Source organism: Antechinus flavipes, chromosome 4, assembly GCF_016432865.1.
Source record: "Antechinus flavipes isolate AdamAnt ecotype Samford, QLD, Australia chromosome 4, AdamAnt_v2, whole genome shotgun sequence".
NCBI classification, from domain to species: Eukaryota; Metazoa; Chordata; class Mammalia; order Dasyuromorphia; family Dasyuridae; genus Antechinus; species Antechinus flavipes.
In genome coordinates, this window is record NC_067401.1 from 435,002,186 (window position 1) to 435,019,663 (window position 17,478).

Here is a 17,478-nt window from a genome sequence, read left to right on the forward strand (position 1 = left end):
TAGCTGTTTAAGAATTATTGGAGTGAGCAAAGACCAAAGCCAGAGTGACAAGTTGGAGGCTGGTATAATACCCTAAGCAATCAGTAATAAGAATCTAAACTATGAAGATGACTGCCTTTTTGAGGGAGTGAATAGGACAGGAGAGGCATGTAGTAATTGAACTGACAAGACTTAGTAACTGATTAAATGTATATTAGAGAAACTGGGGGAGCTGAAGAGAGGATGAGACAGAATAATCAAAGATAACATAGTAAAAAATGAGAACAAAAATTAGCAGAAATCTATTATTACAATGATCATTAATAAATACTGCAGAGTGAAAAGGCAGGTCAGATAGGATAAAAGGCAGATAGGAATGACAATTTTAATCCAAATGAATAAAAACCTTTCATCCCCATTCCATCATTTGCTATCTCTGATTGTAGACAGAAATTTCCCTTTTCTGGGCCTTGGTTTACTTATTTGTAAAATGAAGGAACTGAATTAGAACCCAGCTCTGTTCCAATAGGAAGCAATGGTGGTCTTACTATTAGGTCCCAGAGCTCCCATCATTCAACCTACTAAGTGCTATCTGTAGGCAAAACACCACATTCCCAGCTGTGTGGAATGCCAAGAGGAGCTCAAAAAATACCTCCCATCTCCCCTAACAGGAGAGGGAAATGATCTATTAAGGAGTAATAATAGTGAACTTTATATAATACCAATACAATGTAAGCTCTTTGAAGGCACTTCTATCTTTGAATCCCCAGACCTAGCAGACAGAAGGCTCTTAATACATGTTTTGTGATTGGTTGTTTGGTATTATTATTTATGTATTATTATTATTATTAGATTGACTAGCACCAGATGGGGAGAGTCAAGGATGGGTACATGGGGGGAGCAGAGAAAGAAACAGGAAATGGGGGAGAAATATGAGACTGGTGCTCCATAGAGTAGTACAACTTGTGTCTGTGGTTGGAGAGCCTGTTCCATGTGCACAGACTTTGGGTACTGACTATCAGGACTTAAGCAAAACTTCTGCAGGACCCACCTACCCCTGCCTGCAAAATCAATATCAACCATACTAGTCAATAGGGATGGGTTCCTGAAGATTCACAAGTAGGAAAAGGGATTCAACTATTCTGAGAGACTTTTTCAGAAAAACTCACAATTTCTGAAAGAAATATGGTCAAGAAAGAAAAGACTCATAAGGTCCTGAGTCCAGCTTACTTCATCCTTTTTCAAGTGACCAAAAGGCTACCTTTCCATTCACATTTGAGGACATACGTCACTGTTTAAATAGGAAATTCTGATCCCATGCTGAGCAGCTTCGAAAGCTGTTTACTTGGTAGCAGAGGGTTCACCTTTTACCAGCCAAAGGAACCATAAATGAGGATTTAAACCTCTTTCTGAGTGCCATCTGGCTTTCAAAAATACCTCCTTCCATCATGGAGGCTACATCATGTTCTGTCAATGAGCTCCACCTCCAGATGGTTCTTGCAATTTTACCACAGGAATCTGTCCCTGTACTTTTTAAACAGCCAGAAATCTATTTGCTATCAAAACATTAGTTGTTATTCTACAGAGGAAAGTCCATCAAAATTCTTCTCATTCAACCAACTTCTACAAGGACTTATTAACCTCCTATTATGTGCCAGGCACTCTGCCCTCAAGAAACTCACATTCTAATGAGGAAGACAACAGGCAAACCATGTATAAACAAGCCATACAGAAGATATGGAAAGAATCTCAGACACTTAATACTTCCTGGCTGTGTGACTCTGAGCAAGTCACTTAACCCCAATTGGAAAGAAGACCTGAGGTTATCTCAAGGGAAAATACTAGTTGAAGGAGGCTGGGAAAGGTTTCTTGAAGAAGGTGGGATTTGGGCTGAGATTCAAGGAAGCAGGAGATACAGAAGTGAAGAGGGAGAATCTTCCAGGCATCAAGGATAGCCAGTGAAAATTCACTGAATATGTGAAGGGAAGGGACTAAGATATGAGAACTTGTAAAGTGGGAAAGGAGCCAAACAGAATTTTATATATGATCCTAGAAGCCATAGGGAGTCACTGGAGTTTAATGAATGGGGAAAAGGAAGGGCCATATGGTCAAAGTTGGAAAATATTAATTTGAAAAAAAAAAAGGAATATCAATTTGACAGCTGAATGGAATATTGATTGGTTTCTCTGCCTCAAGTCTCTCCCCATTCCAATCAGCCAGGGACTACAATAATCTAGGTGCCCACGAAGCAGTAAGAGCATAGACCAGAATGGGTGATGTCAAGGGAGAGAAGGGAGTAAATACAAACCATATTGAGAAAGCAAGAGCAAAAGGCCTTGACAATTGATTGGTTATAAAGGAAAAGGGGTGATAAGAGAATGATTTAAAGATGACACCTACTTTGCAAGTCTGGGTAACTGAGATGATGATGCAGTATTCTTTCTTTTGCCACACTTTCACTTTACAGATAAGAAGGCAGAGCCTAGGAAATACCATTAACTAAAGTGGCAACCAATTGGGATATTTGCTTTTTAACAGGAGATCTGGAAAAACATATCTTCAAAATCAAAAGGAAAAACCTGAACAAGTAAAATGATGGGAAGTGATATTACCCTTTTGGGTATGAGATTCTGCCCAATGCTCCCTCCAATTACAGTAGGTACCCCCTTTCTCAGAGGAACTACCCTAATCAACACAGCTAAATTTCAGGCTCCAAGGTACTCAGAACATCAACCAATCAAACTTATTTTGACCTGTAACCACTCCAACAATTCCATAGCAATGACAAGTTCATAAGACTTATGCAGAAAGAAACTAAGATAATAACAGTTAACATTCAAATACAGCTTACAGTGTCAAGTAGGTTAAATCATGAGGACTGAATTCGAGTTTTAAAACCAGCCTCAGACACTTACAAGGGGTTAAGTGACCCCTATTTGCCCCAGTTGCCCATCTGTAAAATGGGTGCATGCTGGAGAAGGAAATGGCAAACCATTCCAGTATCTTTGCCGAGACAATCCCATGGACTCATTCATGGGGATTAGATGGAGTCAAGCACAACTAAATAACTGAACAACAATGTAAGAGCTAACAATGTGCGAGACACTATGCTAAGTATTTTACAATTATTACGTCATTTGAACCTCACAACAACTTTGGGAGGTTGGTGCTATTATTTATTATTCCTATTTTAGAGATGAGGAAATTGAAAAGTGTCTGGGGCTATATTTGAACTCAGGTCTTTCTGAATCTAGACCCAGCACTCAGTCTACATCACCGCCCAGCTACCCAACCTCTCTTATAATATTTGCCTAGCCCATGAAGAGCTTATTAGGGTTTACTTTGGGCAAGTTCCCTCAGACCTCTCCTCCTCTAGGTTCTACCTTCAAAGCACAGGAGTGAAGGAATTCATGCTGAGCACCCTCCCTCAACTAATGAATCAGTACCAAGAGGAAGGGAATTGTAGGAGGAGTATCTAGCTCTCTACTCCTCCCATCTTCCCATCTTTTCTACTTCTGACTCAGGAGGTAGCCCCATGACCATAAGCTATTACTCCCTCTCGGATCTGCCATAAACAACCCTATTCACAGATGTCTCTCTCAGCAGTATAACCCCTCCTGAACCCAGGCCAGGTCTCATCACCAAAGTCCTGAAACAGGAAACCATCGAGGGCTTGGCAGAGAGACAGGAACCCCCTCAGTTTCCCTGGTAGGGTAGGTCACAGGAGGGCAACATGCTGTTTTATTTTACAAATGGAAAAGAAGAAGATAATGAAGGAATTTAACCATGAACAAGAAAGTCAACAAACATGGTTACAATTTACCACCAAATGAACTGAGATCCTCTCCAGAAAAACCTGCACATGGATGGAAAAAGAACATCAGCCAGAAGCAAGGTTTGGTCTGCCAATGCGGGTGACATGTACCACTGAGCAGTCAGTAAGGCCAGAAATCACCCATTCTGGGAGGGGGCTGGGAAGCCCTATTAGATCTCCTGAGACATGTATTTCACTAAATCATTCTGATTCAAAGATTCCTTACCTGAGAAAGAAATCATTTTTATTTAAAGGACCAACACTTGAGGAAGTAAATGTCATGGGGGGAAAGAGTCTCTAAATGTTCAAAGGAAAAAATCAACAATCAGAAATTCCAAGGAAAAAGATTACATTGGAGGGCTAAAAATGAGAGAGGGAAGTCAGTAAGGCAAAAGATTTTCCATAGATGCCTCATGAGAAGCCAAGTAGCTTCTCTAGTTTTTCTATTTAAATAGTTTGATAGTCTGATGAAGCCTATGGATCCCGCATCAAAACAATGTTTTTAAATTCATAAAATAAAATCCACAGCATTACAAAGAAACTCAATTATATTGAGATATAATTATTAACACTGATTTTCTTAAAACAAAACAAAAAACATTCATAGACCACAAGTAGAGAACTCCTGATTATGAGTCAAGAAATAAACCCTCCTTTCAGTTGCTTACTACTACTTATGTGATCTTGAGCAAAACATTTAACTTCTGTTTGTCTCATTTTCCTCATCTATGAAAAGGTCCAACAGCCTCAAATTTAGTCCAAGGTTTCCCCTTCCAGCTCTGAAGCCCATGATTCTATAGGCCTCATCTGGTGAACTTCTATAGATGGAAAGCTCCTAGTTGAGCAGTGGACCACCAACAACAAACTGGATAACATATTACTAACATCAGCCTGTCAACAAACAATGAGCATTTCTTAATCACTTACTATGTCAAGCATCATGCTAAGTGCTAAGAAAACAAAGAAAGGCAAAGGAAGGGTTTACTTTGGGGAGGAAAAGGGGCTATGTCTTCATTTAAGATTGGAATGAAAGAGATAGGGAAAACTAAAAGATGCAAGATTAGGATGAGAGAGTGCTCTCTTCAAATGATCTCTATCATTCACAAAATGCTTATTCCATATCTATTATATACAAGCATTGTGCTGAGAGGGGCAGCTAGATGGCACAATAGTTAGAACAGTAAGTTAAAATCGGGAAGACCTGAATTCTAATCCTGTCTAAGACACTTACTAGCTGCATGTCTCTGGGGCAAGTCATTTAAGCCTATTTGCCCTAATTACCTCATCTGTAAAATGAACTGGAGAGGAAAAAGGTGAGCCAGTTCTGTATCTTTGCTGGAAAATCCCAAATGAAATCATAAAGAGTCAGACATCACTGAAAAGCTACTGAACAAATTATGCTAGGGAGGTGGGGGCACATTCTCTTCAAGGAGCTTATGATTTTGCTCTAAAGATACACATGAATATGTAAGTGAAAATGTGTGTGTGTGTATCTACTTGGTGTTTATAATCAAGTATAAAATAAAAAGTAGAGATTTTTTAAAACAATAGAGGAAGGAAAGATTGCTGTGAATGGGGAAGTAAGGAAAGGCTTCACAGGAGCTTAATTTGAGTTTTCCTTTGAAGAATGAGTAGCACTTAAACAAAGGAAGAGGTATATTCCAAGTAGGGTGAACAACATGGACAGAGCTACGGAGGTAAGAAAAGCAGAAAAGGTATGTTGGGGATGGCTAAGGAGGAAAGTTTTGGCTAGGGTTAGCATAGAAGGTTGTGGCAGATGGGACTGGACAAGTAGATTCATGCAGGGCCTTGAATACCTGGCTAAGGATTTTAGACTTCATTCTGCAGGCCAGATGAGATCATTTAAAGTTTGGGTTTGAGTTTTTGTGTTTTGTTTTGTTTTTTAGTATAATCTACATAAAAGATAACAATAGAAAAGAATGTAGGAAGATAGGAGAGTAGTAGAATGGAAGAAAAGGATAAAAATACTAGGTATACAACAACAAAAATGGCTAAGTTCAAGTCACAAAAAGCAAAACATAAGTAACAAGAACTAATCCATTCTGAGTCTTTCATTGACTGCTTAGGTAACCTCCAACAACTCTTTAAAATTCTCCAAAATTCAGTTTCCCTAGCTATAAAGTGGGGATAATTATATATGCCTACCCTCTGTCTTAAGGTTGCAGAAAAAAAATTAATTAAAGACATATGAAAGTGCTTTGAAGAGTGTGATTGTTATCACAAACTTATCTCCTGAGACTCAACTTCTCTGGCTAAGCTTATCTGACTTCACAGGCTATCCAGTAACCTTGGGCCTGCAGTCACTGAAAATAATCCATTTAGCCCGAGCACCCAGAGTGAAGCTGATGCTATTGGGTCACTTTCCAAGTTCTTAGCAATACCAATTTTAGCTGACTCAGGCTCTGAAAGCTTTGGTATGAGAAAATAGAGATAGCTGTCACCTGGACCTATTAGTGAATGAGTGATGCTGCTCAGGGCATCAACAAAGGAAAAAAGTCCCAAGTTAGGGCCTTTACCATCAATGACGGCAGCCAAACCAAACAGCATTTTGGCCAATTAATTTATTTCTGATTTTGAGTTGCTTATTAAGTGCTGGGAGTGGATCACATAAGGAAAGAGCATCTGGAGACTGTGCATAGGGGTCATCTTGGAAAGCAGGTGATTTCAGAATGGAAAGCCAGCATTCCCGAACAAACCCCTGCTCCCACGGCCAGCACAGGAGCTTAAGCTGCCCAGTCTAAAAATGTTTACTGGCATGCCATTGACCCTCCCTCCTAATCCTACAGGATCATATCAGTTTTGGAATTTACACTCATTACATCCATCTGTCCTGGAACCGTTCCAAAAGAAAGACAGAAAGCAGATCATTCCTCCCAAAACCATGTAAGGAAGCTGCAAAGGTCAAACATCTCTTTATTTCTCACCCATCTCACTCTACTCCTTTGGTTTTCTCCAACAAGCCCCTATCTGTGTGCTTTCTCTAGATGCTCCAGAAAAAAAGCCTTTTCAGCTTCCTTTTTTATATTGGCTTCCCTCATTAGACTGCAATCTTCTCGAGGGCAGGAAATATCTTTTTTTTTCACATGTATATCCTCAGCACTTAGCATGGTACTTGCCACAGAGAAGGTGCTTATTAAGAATTCACCAACTGACAATGTAGCTGGCCTGGATTTCGGGAGAGAGAGCCACTTAATCTCAACATTCTTACATCTCATTCCCAAAGACAGCATGGGAAGTGAGTCAAATGCTTGCTGACTATATATACTTTCTATATCTACTTTATGCATACTATTACCCTGCGCCTGATTCCCATTTCCTCTGAGAGCAAAAGTCAGGTTCATTTGCTATGATTTGTGAGAGATGATCTTTCTAAGATCATCCCTTTCCTTTCTGAGAGCTCAAAAACTATACCTTTTAAAAATTTATTCTGGGATTTTTTCAGGAATAGAATTCTAGCTCACTATGAATCAAAACAATCAGTAAGCTTTCTTAAGTGCTTATCAAGTGCCAGGCACTCTGCTCCTATCCTCATACTAAGGAAACAAAACCATCGTCTAGAGCTTGCAAAATCCACCTTTTTCTAGACTTTTCAAAAAATGAGGATATCTGTATTATCCTAGTCCATTAACATCTCTCTTGTTCTCCAGCATTTTTCAAAAAAAACTGATCATGATTCAGTTACATCTGCCAATTCTCTAAGTATACTAGTAAGGAATTCATCTGGGCATGGCAATATAATGCACATCTTAATAACACAAGGAACCTGGACAGTGGTAAATAAAATCATCTAGATGCCATAGTAAATAGAGCTCCAGGTCTGAAGTCAGGAAGACCTGATTTCAATTCTAGCCTCAGACATCAAGCTATGTGACCCTTCTCAAGTCATTTTACTTCTATCTGCTTCAAGTTCCTCAGCCATAAAATGGGACTAACAACACCACCTACCTCACAGGTTTTTGTGAGGTTCAAATGAGAGAATATTTATAGAAGTGCTTAACACTGTTCCTGGTACATAGCAGGAGATTAATAAGTGCTTATTTGTTTCTCTTCCCTGCCCTCCCATCTATTTTTCTTATCTTCTAGGTCCTATCTGGGCTTCTAAGAAACCCAGGAAATAAATGACTAAACACTAAAATACGTGGCCTAATCAGAGTAAAGATTTATCACTATTATTGTAAGAATGACCACTACAAAATGAATTTTATAATTATCTTTAAAAACTAATGCTACCCATTTTCATTCTCTTTCAGGTTTTGGGGTGACAAAGCTCCCAAGTATCCAAAGCAAGGCAAACATGAGTTAGAGAATTATGTCATAGATCTCTTGGTCATACACTTTCTTAGGAATACTTGCCCTCTTGAGATTAATGATAAATTATGCTTTTTTCTCCCAAGTGCCTGGATTTCTAATTGAAAGGCGCTCTAAGAAGCTACTAGAAGGAAAGGATTCTTCAAGAAATAGAAATATTCAGTTTTCACTGAACAACTCACTGACATCTGATGAAGTAAATGGCAAGAAGAAAGAAGAAGAGCACCATGTCAAATATAAGATCAGGAAATAGCACCATAAGCTATTTGGAATTGTGAAGGTCCTTCTAACATGTTGGCAACTACAAATGTTGATTCTTTGAATAAGTGGAAAGGAAAAGCAATTTCACTAAGTCTATGCTTTGTGGAACTCTGAACACATCCCTTCACATTCCCTGGAACATTGAAAACAAACAAGTACAGGGGGAAAAAAGGCCTGATCCCAAGAAAATGGTGAAGTAAGAGCCTGCTCAAAAACAGCAGTAGAAACAGTAGAATGGAAAGAAGCAAAACTGTCAAAAAGTCCTGAAAGAAAATTGGGAAACACTCAAAAGAATGAAAGGGGAGGGGAAAAGCTCCAACAAAATGAAGAGAAGACAGGCCATTTATCATTGGGGACTTTTAGTTGTACAGTCTTATCCACATGCACACATGCTGTTTAGATACAAGACATCTTGGGGGACTCAAAATCTTGAGTGCATTTGTGGTGTACCACATTTATCTGTTCCAGACATGGGTGGCAGCGGCAGCGGCAGAAGTGAAATATTTGCTGCCAACAACTGGCTGGAACTGTAGGGAGGAGTGGAGTATGTGTGAATTTAGGGACTTTTATCAGGCAGCATGAAATAAGTGGATTGAAAATTAAGAATTATGTCTCCTTATTCTCCTGTTTTACACTCAATTTAAATATCTGTGCATAAGCTTAATTCATGTCAATAGGCCGGCTCAAAGGTAGGATCTACAAAAATGAAATTCATAGCTTTTGCCACATATGTTTTCATTCAAGTTACAAAATGTTCTGAAAGACTGAATATAAACCTGTCTAGATTCCATGATCCATCATGGTTCCTAAAAGGGTTTCTCCCTGAAAAAAAAAAGGGCTGTTTGAATGAACTCATCTCTTGAAATGGAACAAGTTTAGTGTGATTTCTTCCACTATTACAAAGGACATATTAAAAGTGACAAATTGTAGCCTAATCCTTAAGCAATTTCTCTTTTTCTTTGGATCACTGAATCAAAAAATAATCAAGACAATGTGAATGACAGAAAGTAAACTTCTGTTTTAGATATATCTAACAGACAGTGATTCATTTGTCCCTGAAGTTGTCTTTCCTAGAACATAATGATGCTATCTACATACTGACAAGTGGGAAGCCAAAGTGTTTAAATCTCCAATAATAGAAGAATACATCCTATTCCACATCTCCAACATGACCTCTGCTCTTCACAGCACTTACCCGTATCCTTCGCATAGCAGCCACAATCTCCACCCTGCTATTCGGTCTTGGAACATCCAAACTTCCAATATACTGAAAAAAAAAAAAAAAAAAAAGAACATATATGTTAAGAGAAAATGTTGTTAATTACCACAGAAAGTGAGAAGAAATTTTAAATTGAAAGATTGACTTAGCCCTAGAGCACAGAACTAAGAATGAGAGATGGAAGATGAAAAGAGAAATTCATGTTAGGAAAATCCTTATAACAAAGAAGAAGATGGGCTCCAAAGAAGAATGGGCTCTCTAATGAAACTCCCTCTTATAAGAAGCCCCCAAGCAAAGACTACATGACAGCTAGTCAAGAATATCACAGAAAGGATTCTCACCAGATACAGTTTGGATAAGATGGCCTCATTCATGTTACAATGGAAAGAAGAATGGCCCTGAATTCAAGAGTCTTCCCCACCCTGATATTGAGAATTCATGTAACCTTGAAAAAGTAAGTCTCCTAATGCTTCCGGGTCTCAATTTTCTCACCTGTAAAATGGGAAGGAGTGAGCTGACTTGGAATTATTTAGTGTGTCTCACTCTTTATGAACCCATTTGGGTTTTTTTTTGGCAAAGACACCCTTCTCCAGCTCATTTTACAGATGAGGAAACGGAGACAAACATGGTTAAGTGACATGCTCAGGGTCACATAGCTAATAAATGTCTAAAGTTGGATTTGAACTCAGGCCTTTCTGACTCCAGATCAGATATTCTATCCATTATACCACCTAGCTGACCAACTAGATGGCTCTGGCTAGAAGATCAAGTTCTATAACTCCATCATGTAATTCAACCCCTTAGTTCACATAAAGATAGCAAGTTTAGACTAACTCCCAGGAGCCTCCCCTCATATTCAGCAAACTGGCCTACAAAAGACAGCAATAGTCAATGTTAGAAGAGTTGAGGAAATATAGGTACAGTAGTACAATATGGGTGGAGCTGTGAATTAGTATAAATATGTTGGAAAGCAATTTGTAATTTTGCAAATACAGCAGCTAAAATGTTTGACCCAGAGATCCAACCGGTAGGTATTTATCCCAAGAAGGTCACTGAGAAAATCTATCTATATATACCAAAATATTTATAGAGCACTTTCTGTGAGAGCAGAGAACAAGAAACAATGTGCAGCACAGAGGAAAAGGCTAAACAAATTATTACACAAATATAACAAAATATTGCTGTGCTATTAAGAAAGAATGAATATGATGAATACAGAGAAACAGGGACAGTATTATATGAATTAATGCAATTATATGGATTAAGCAAGCAGAGTCGAGAAAAAATACCATAAAACAATAAAACTAAATGAACTAAATTACTACCAAAATAAAAAGTTTGATTCCAAAATAAGATATGAGAAGACACCTTCCCTGTCATAAGTACCCAAATAGTCTCTCTATCCCAATAAATAAAGGGGACATTTCAAATCCCTTGGGTTACTCTGTCAGAGTATGACCAGAAGGAATAGCCAAAAGGAGGAGGTTTGAAAATCAACTAACCTCCAATTCCATAGGAGTCTTCTTCTACCTCTCTTCCACAACTACCAAGAATCAATACCAATCCCTAGAATTGATTAAAATTGATTCAGCCAATGAAAAAGGAGCAACTAGGTGGAACAGTGGATAGACCAAGTCTGGAGTCAGGCAGAAACATCTTCCTGATGATTGTAACCTTAGACATTTACTAACTGTGTAATTCTGACCAAGTCACTTAACCCCTTTTGTCTTAGTTTTCTTACTGGTAAAATGAGCAGAAAGAAATAGTTAAAAAAAAACAAAAAAAACAAAACCACTCTAGTATCTTGACCAAGAAAATCCCAAAGAAGTCATGAAGAGTCAGACACAATTGAAAAACGATTAAACAACTACAAAAAATGAAGAAGTGCTCCCTGTTCCTTTCTCAACCTAGGTAAGAATCCTATGTTTAAAAAATCTATCAGATGCCCAAATTTCATCCCCACCAATATGCCAAATTCCACCTGGGCTCCAGCAGACCATATCAGTTTCTACCATTCTCTATGACTGACTTTCAAATTGTAAGTATATTCCCTCAATAACATTGGTTTGCATTATTGTCTTATGTGTTCCATATTTCCTTGTACTAGACTTTTGGTGTGGGGGAAGGGGCAGGTCAACAGGGGAGGGAGGGAAGGGATAATTCTTCTTTTTCTTCATCTTAAAAATATTTATTGTATGGGATGATCTGAAAAAGAGAAAGGAGAGATATAAAGGAAAAAATTTAGGTGCTGCAAAAACAAAAGATGCTAATACAAAATTATTTTTTAAAAATAAAATGAATGAAACTATTTGGAATTGTATCTAGATTTTTAGATATCAGGAAGTTTGAATATTAGGCCACCTATGGAAAATAGACTCAGTGTCTTATTAAGAATCAATCAGAATCAATGTCTCCAATGAAGATGCAGTGTGGCTTGAGGGGACTGTCTTTAATTTTGAGAGGTATAATTTATGCTAAACAACCTGGAGAGATGGCCCCAAAATAGTAAGTCCCCAGGATAAGTATAAGCACTTCCAAGCAATCCCTTATGCCATAAAAGGAGGAAGCCGCATCTCACTGAAGGATGATTTTATAGTTTCCCCAATAGTAGGGTATGCTTTCTAAAATCACAACTTTGGGCTGATCCACAGACAGACAGAAAATTTCTCACTGTATAAACACTATGAAATAAAGTGTAGTCTCTTCACAAGGATTGGCTGTGGAATCAAAATATCCCCTGGTTTTAAAGGTTAGCTCTACTGTTAACTCTGTATGACCTCACAAAAGTCACTTAATCGCTCCAGGTCCCAATTTGCTCATTTGTAAATTGAAGGTATGAGCTGGCACAAATTATATTAAAATACAGTTATCTCTATATCAGATTGCTTCCTGTCTTGGGGATGGGGAAGGTAAGAGAGGGAGAGAGAAAATTTTGGATCAAAATTTCACAAAAATGAATGTTGAATACTATCTTTACATGTAATTAAAATAATAAAATATTGTTGAGGGGGGAGAAAAGAAATATAATTATCAACACATTGAAAACAGACGCAGTGCAAGATGACACAAACTCTCAAGAGTTTCAGTTAAGAACCTTGAGGAGACCTTTCTTACAATCTATCATTTTCTGAATATTGATCAGTCATTTGGACTAGGGCACTGATTGGATTCAATTCAACAAGCATCTATTAAGTAACTAATGGACAAAGCACTATGATAGATAGTGGGAATACAAAGACAAAAGAAAGACAGATCAGCTATACAAGCAGCAACCATTTTTCCACTTTCAACACAGATGGTGTATACCAAGCATGTCATGGCTATTACCAAGTTTTCTAGAAATAAATAATTTTGTCAAAAATCATGTTAATATGAAGTCTGTGTTAATTTCTTAGCTGACAGAGTATTCCAGATCCATAGAACCAGAAGACATTTTACACAACATCTGGCCCAATTGATGCTGGACTAGGAATTCCCTGGACAAATATTAATATTTGATTGACCATCTATGGCTATATAGATTCCTTTAGCACTGAGACAGTTTCTCCCACTTCTCCCCATAAACAGTCACATGCCTGATGGCCATTCTTCATAGTCACCTAGTCATCTAGCCTTTCATTGACAACCTCCAAAAAGAGGAAACTCACTACCATAAGAGGCAAGTCCACTCTTTGGACAATTCTGTTTGTTAGGAAATTGTCTCTTATCTGGAGTCAAAATGGGCCTTAAATGGGCCTTCCTTTAATTTCTTTACTCCTATTCATTACTCCTACCCTCCTTCTAGTCTTTGGTACTAAGCAAAACAGGACAACCATTCAGATATTTAAAGACAACTATCAGATTCTCCTCTCATCCTTAATCTTGGCTTCTCTAGGCTTAAATATTCCCATGGACTTCAACCAATTACTTTGAGCATAGGTTGGAGTCCTCCCACATCTTGATCAGCCTTCTAAGTTAAAAGAAAAAAAAAAGGATACAAATCAATGGAAAATGGTCTTTCTCCCTTCTGAATACTAATTGGGGTCACAAAGCCTGTCAATATTTCAATGACTCATAACACGGTTGACCTGATTCCTGGAATGAAGCCAAGTTTCATCAGATTTATGATTGCTCAAGCATAGTTCCATATAAGTCTCTAGCCCTGGGGCAGCCACATACCTAGTGTCCATTCTCCATGGCCACCTGGTCTTTAGAAGTTTGTGTTTCCTCAACAATAGTATCATGCCTCCAAAAAGTAGTATCATGAAAAAAAACAATCCCAAATAAGCAAGTAAAGGGCCTCCAAAAAACCAAATGACCAACCAACCATGGAAGACTGAATGAGAGATTCCAGTCAGTGAAAGTAAAAAGGTATATTTCTGAACATGTCAGACAGGAATGCTCCATAAACTGGGAATTTCACTTAATTTCCCCCATCAAAGATCACATCTTCCTTCACCATCAAGAGCCACTAGTGCTTTACATAGAATACCCTCAAAGGCATTTATAGGAAACCAAAGGCAAAGAGAAAAAAAAGCTTTTCAGCATTGTTCAGGTCTCTCCCAATGGAGAGGAATTCAGGTACAAAGAAGAAAATTGAAAACATATAAAAACTTTAGCAGTGATGAAATCAACTGCCCTTGAACACACACATAGCAACACAGATACCCCAATACCACTACTACTAACAAGCAACAGCAGCAGTAGTTTCAACAACTCTTTTTCAGAATCTTGTGTGTCCTTTTCCAAAGGATAATTCTTCCAGTCACTGCAGAAGAGAACAGAGGTACTAAAAACTTCACAAGAGATGGGGTGGGGGGATGGAAAACTACTCACTATAGAAAGGAAGGTGGGAACCCAGAACACCATAAAGTTTCTACACCACCAAATAATATTTCTGCCAGCAAGGTCAGATGGACCCTTTCATCCTCTACAATTTATCACCCTAGACCAGAGTCTTGATCATCTGGCCCAACTCATATATGAAGGAAAGTACTAATTTGATGCTTCAAGAAAACCTGAAACCATCTGATCAGAGTTTGAGATATTACCACTGACATTACTATGCCATAGAAAACTTAAGTCTTTTCATCTTCAGAATTCCTATATAGAATTCCATTTTCCTGGAAAACTCCATCATATTTCACTTTCCTAACACATTTCTATATCCTCTCCCTCCAAGCTCCCATCATTACCATCCTCCCTTCTTAGTTATAGAATCATATTCAAATCATTATAGTCACAGCTGCTTGAAATGATGTGTCCATCTATTCCCCAATGAATTCATTCAACACTCTAGTAACTTTCCAAACCAAAATATCTTTCTGGAGATATTACTTCTTTTCATGTGCAGTCTCTCCCCCACCTCCACACCCCCAAGAAGGATATCAGATTCTTGAGGTCAGGGACTGTCTTCAGCTTTTTAATATCAGTGCTTCTTTTTTCATTCATTTATTACAGCCTTCTCAAGCATACCTTCACTCATTTATTCATGGAGTTTACCAGTGTACAAATTCAGGATATTAATGGCTATCATTCTTGGCACCTCATCACATCAGGGCTTGCAAACAAAAATAATTCCAAAAGCAAAAACACAAAGCTGAAGATGCAGAGAGAAGGCTATGAGCAAGGAACCAACCCTCGTGGGGTATAGCTGTCTGACAATGCAACCAGAGTTCTTGGACATCCCTTCTAGCAAAAGTTTTATATTCTACAGAGGATCAGCAAATAATAAAGGACACATAACCATCAAGACATTTATCCTTGAAAAATGCCATGTGCATCCAAAGAGAAAACCATGGAGACTCAATGTGGATCAAATTTTAACTTCTTTTTTGTTTGGTTGTTCCACTTTTTCATTCTTGTATTTTTTTCCTTTTTGGTCTGATTTTTCTTGCACAATATGACAAATATAGAAAAATGTTTAAAGTATTGACCTTGTTTAACCTATATCAGATTTTTTGCTGTCTTGGGAAAGGGGGGAGGGTGAGGGTGGGAAATAAGGAAGGTTGGGAGAAAATTTTGGAACACAAAGCCTTACAAAAATGAACATTAAAAAAATGAATGTTGAAAACTATCTCTACATGTATTTGGAAAATAAAATATTATTAAAAGTAAATAAAAGAAAAAACCTTTATTCTCATTTGGTGGACAGTGTTATGAAAATTGAGTATAAAAAATTTTAAAACCCTATTGCTATATGAGTTACAAAAAAACCAAGTCATTTTGTTACTATACATATGGATCAAAATATACTGTGTCAGCTTTATCATCCTTCTGCCATTAATCCATCAATCAATAGTTATTAAGTGCCTACTGTGGATCAGCCACTATACTAAGTGCTAAAAATATAAAAAGATGCAAAAAAACCCAGAAACAAAAAAACAAAAAGATCACAACCAGTCCCTGCCCTCAAAGAACTGATCATCTAATGAAAGGATCATAGCCTCTGAAAAAAGAGAACTTCAAAATCCATCTAAAGAAGTCCATCTCTCACCTTAGGAATGAAAGAAAGAATGAAAGGAAGGAAAGAAAAATCAAATAACTTTTCCATGAATACCCAAGTAATAAATAATAAAGATGCTGTTTCAGGTATAATCTTGTTCTATTCTACTTTGAACGTGAAAATGCCTATTTTATTAGGTGTTTTTGAATTCAACACATTTAAGCCTATGAATCCATCCTTTCTTGAAGAAGGATGTTGTGTAGGTTAACATTATAGGCTGATGGACTGACACATCTTCACACAGAAGGGGGCTACTTCTTTCCTGTCATGTATGAAAAAGGGTAAGTCCCATAATGATGCTGAGTCTCCAATAGTAGCTCTGCTTGATTTCAACTCCAGGATAACACCTTCCCCCAGGATAAGCTGATCCCTTGAAATCTCATTACTAAGTGGACAAACTCAATTTTTGATAATACCTTGTCAACACCCACAACACCCACAGCTGCTTCTCCTCTGTGATGGGTGAGCTGCAAGGTGGATCAGTCAATGCCTCCCAAAGTTTTCCAGATAACTCTCAGTTCTCTGTAGCAAGACTTACATGAACTGATGCTGAGTAAAGTAAAAAGAACCAGGAAAACACTGTACACAGAACAGCAACATTGTGTGATAATCAACTTTGGTAAACATTACAATCATCTAAGACAATTCCAAAAACACACATGATGGAAAATGTTATTCACAACCAGAGAAAGAATTATGGAGTCTGGATGCAAATTGAAGCATATAATTTGCATTTTCTAATTCTTTCTTGTGGTTTTTCCCTTTTGTTCTGATTCTTCTTTTACAACATGACTAATATGGAAATGTTTAATGATTTTACATGTATAACCTATAGCAGATTGATTATCATTCTGGGAAGGGGGGAAGAGAAAGGGAAGAAGAAAAAAATTGGAACTCAAAATCTTATAAAAGTAAATGTTGAAAACTATCTTTACATATAATTAGAAAAAATAAAATACTATAAAATGGAGGAAAATTCTTCATCACCAGCTCTGTTAGTTTTTGATTCCATAGACTATCATATTGGAATGTACCATGTGACCCTTGGTGGACTCCTCATATCTTTCTTTTTTCCCATCTCCCTTTTGTGTATTATTTTCTTCCGTTAGATTGTCAGCTCCTTGAGGACAGGAAATTTACTTTTACTTATTCCCACTGTTTAGCCAAATGCCTTGCACATACTAGTGCTTAATAAATATTTATTGAATCGAATAAAAATAATCCCTTCCACAGTGTATCCAAGAATTAGCTAGCCAGATGCTTCATGAAAACTTCCAATGAGAGAAGGAGTTGTGACTATTAGGAAATGCTTCCTTCTATACAGCCCATATTTGCATCTTGGCAGTTTCTATCCAAAGTTCCCAACTATACCCTCTAGAGCCATATAGAACA

General features: G+C 37.7%; 1 protein-coding gene across 2 annotated transcripts in view; it reads right to left on the reverse strand.

Annotated features, from left to right (window-relative positions):
• The window catches only part of NOS1AP (nitric oxide synthase 1 adaptor protein), a 371,378-nt gene that overhangs the window by 266,558 nt on the left and 87,342 nt on the right, over window positions 1-17,478 (reverse strand). For both annotated transcript variants that reach the window (XM_051999131.1, XM_051999132.1), the window contains exon 2: window positions 9,579-9,650. In XM_051999131.1, the coding sequence (XP_051855091.1) occupies window positions 9,579-9,650 (72 nt within the window). The remainder of the gene's footprint in view (window positions 1-9,578; window positions 9,651-17,478) is intronic.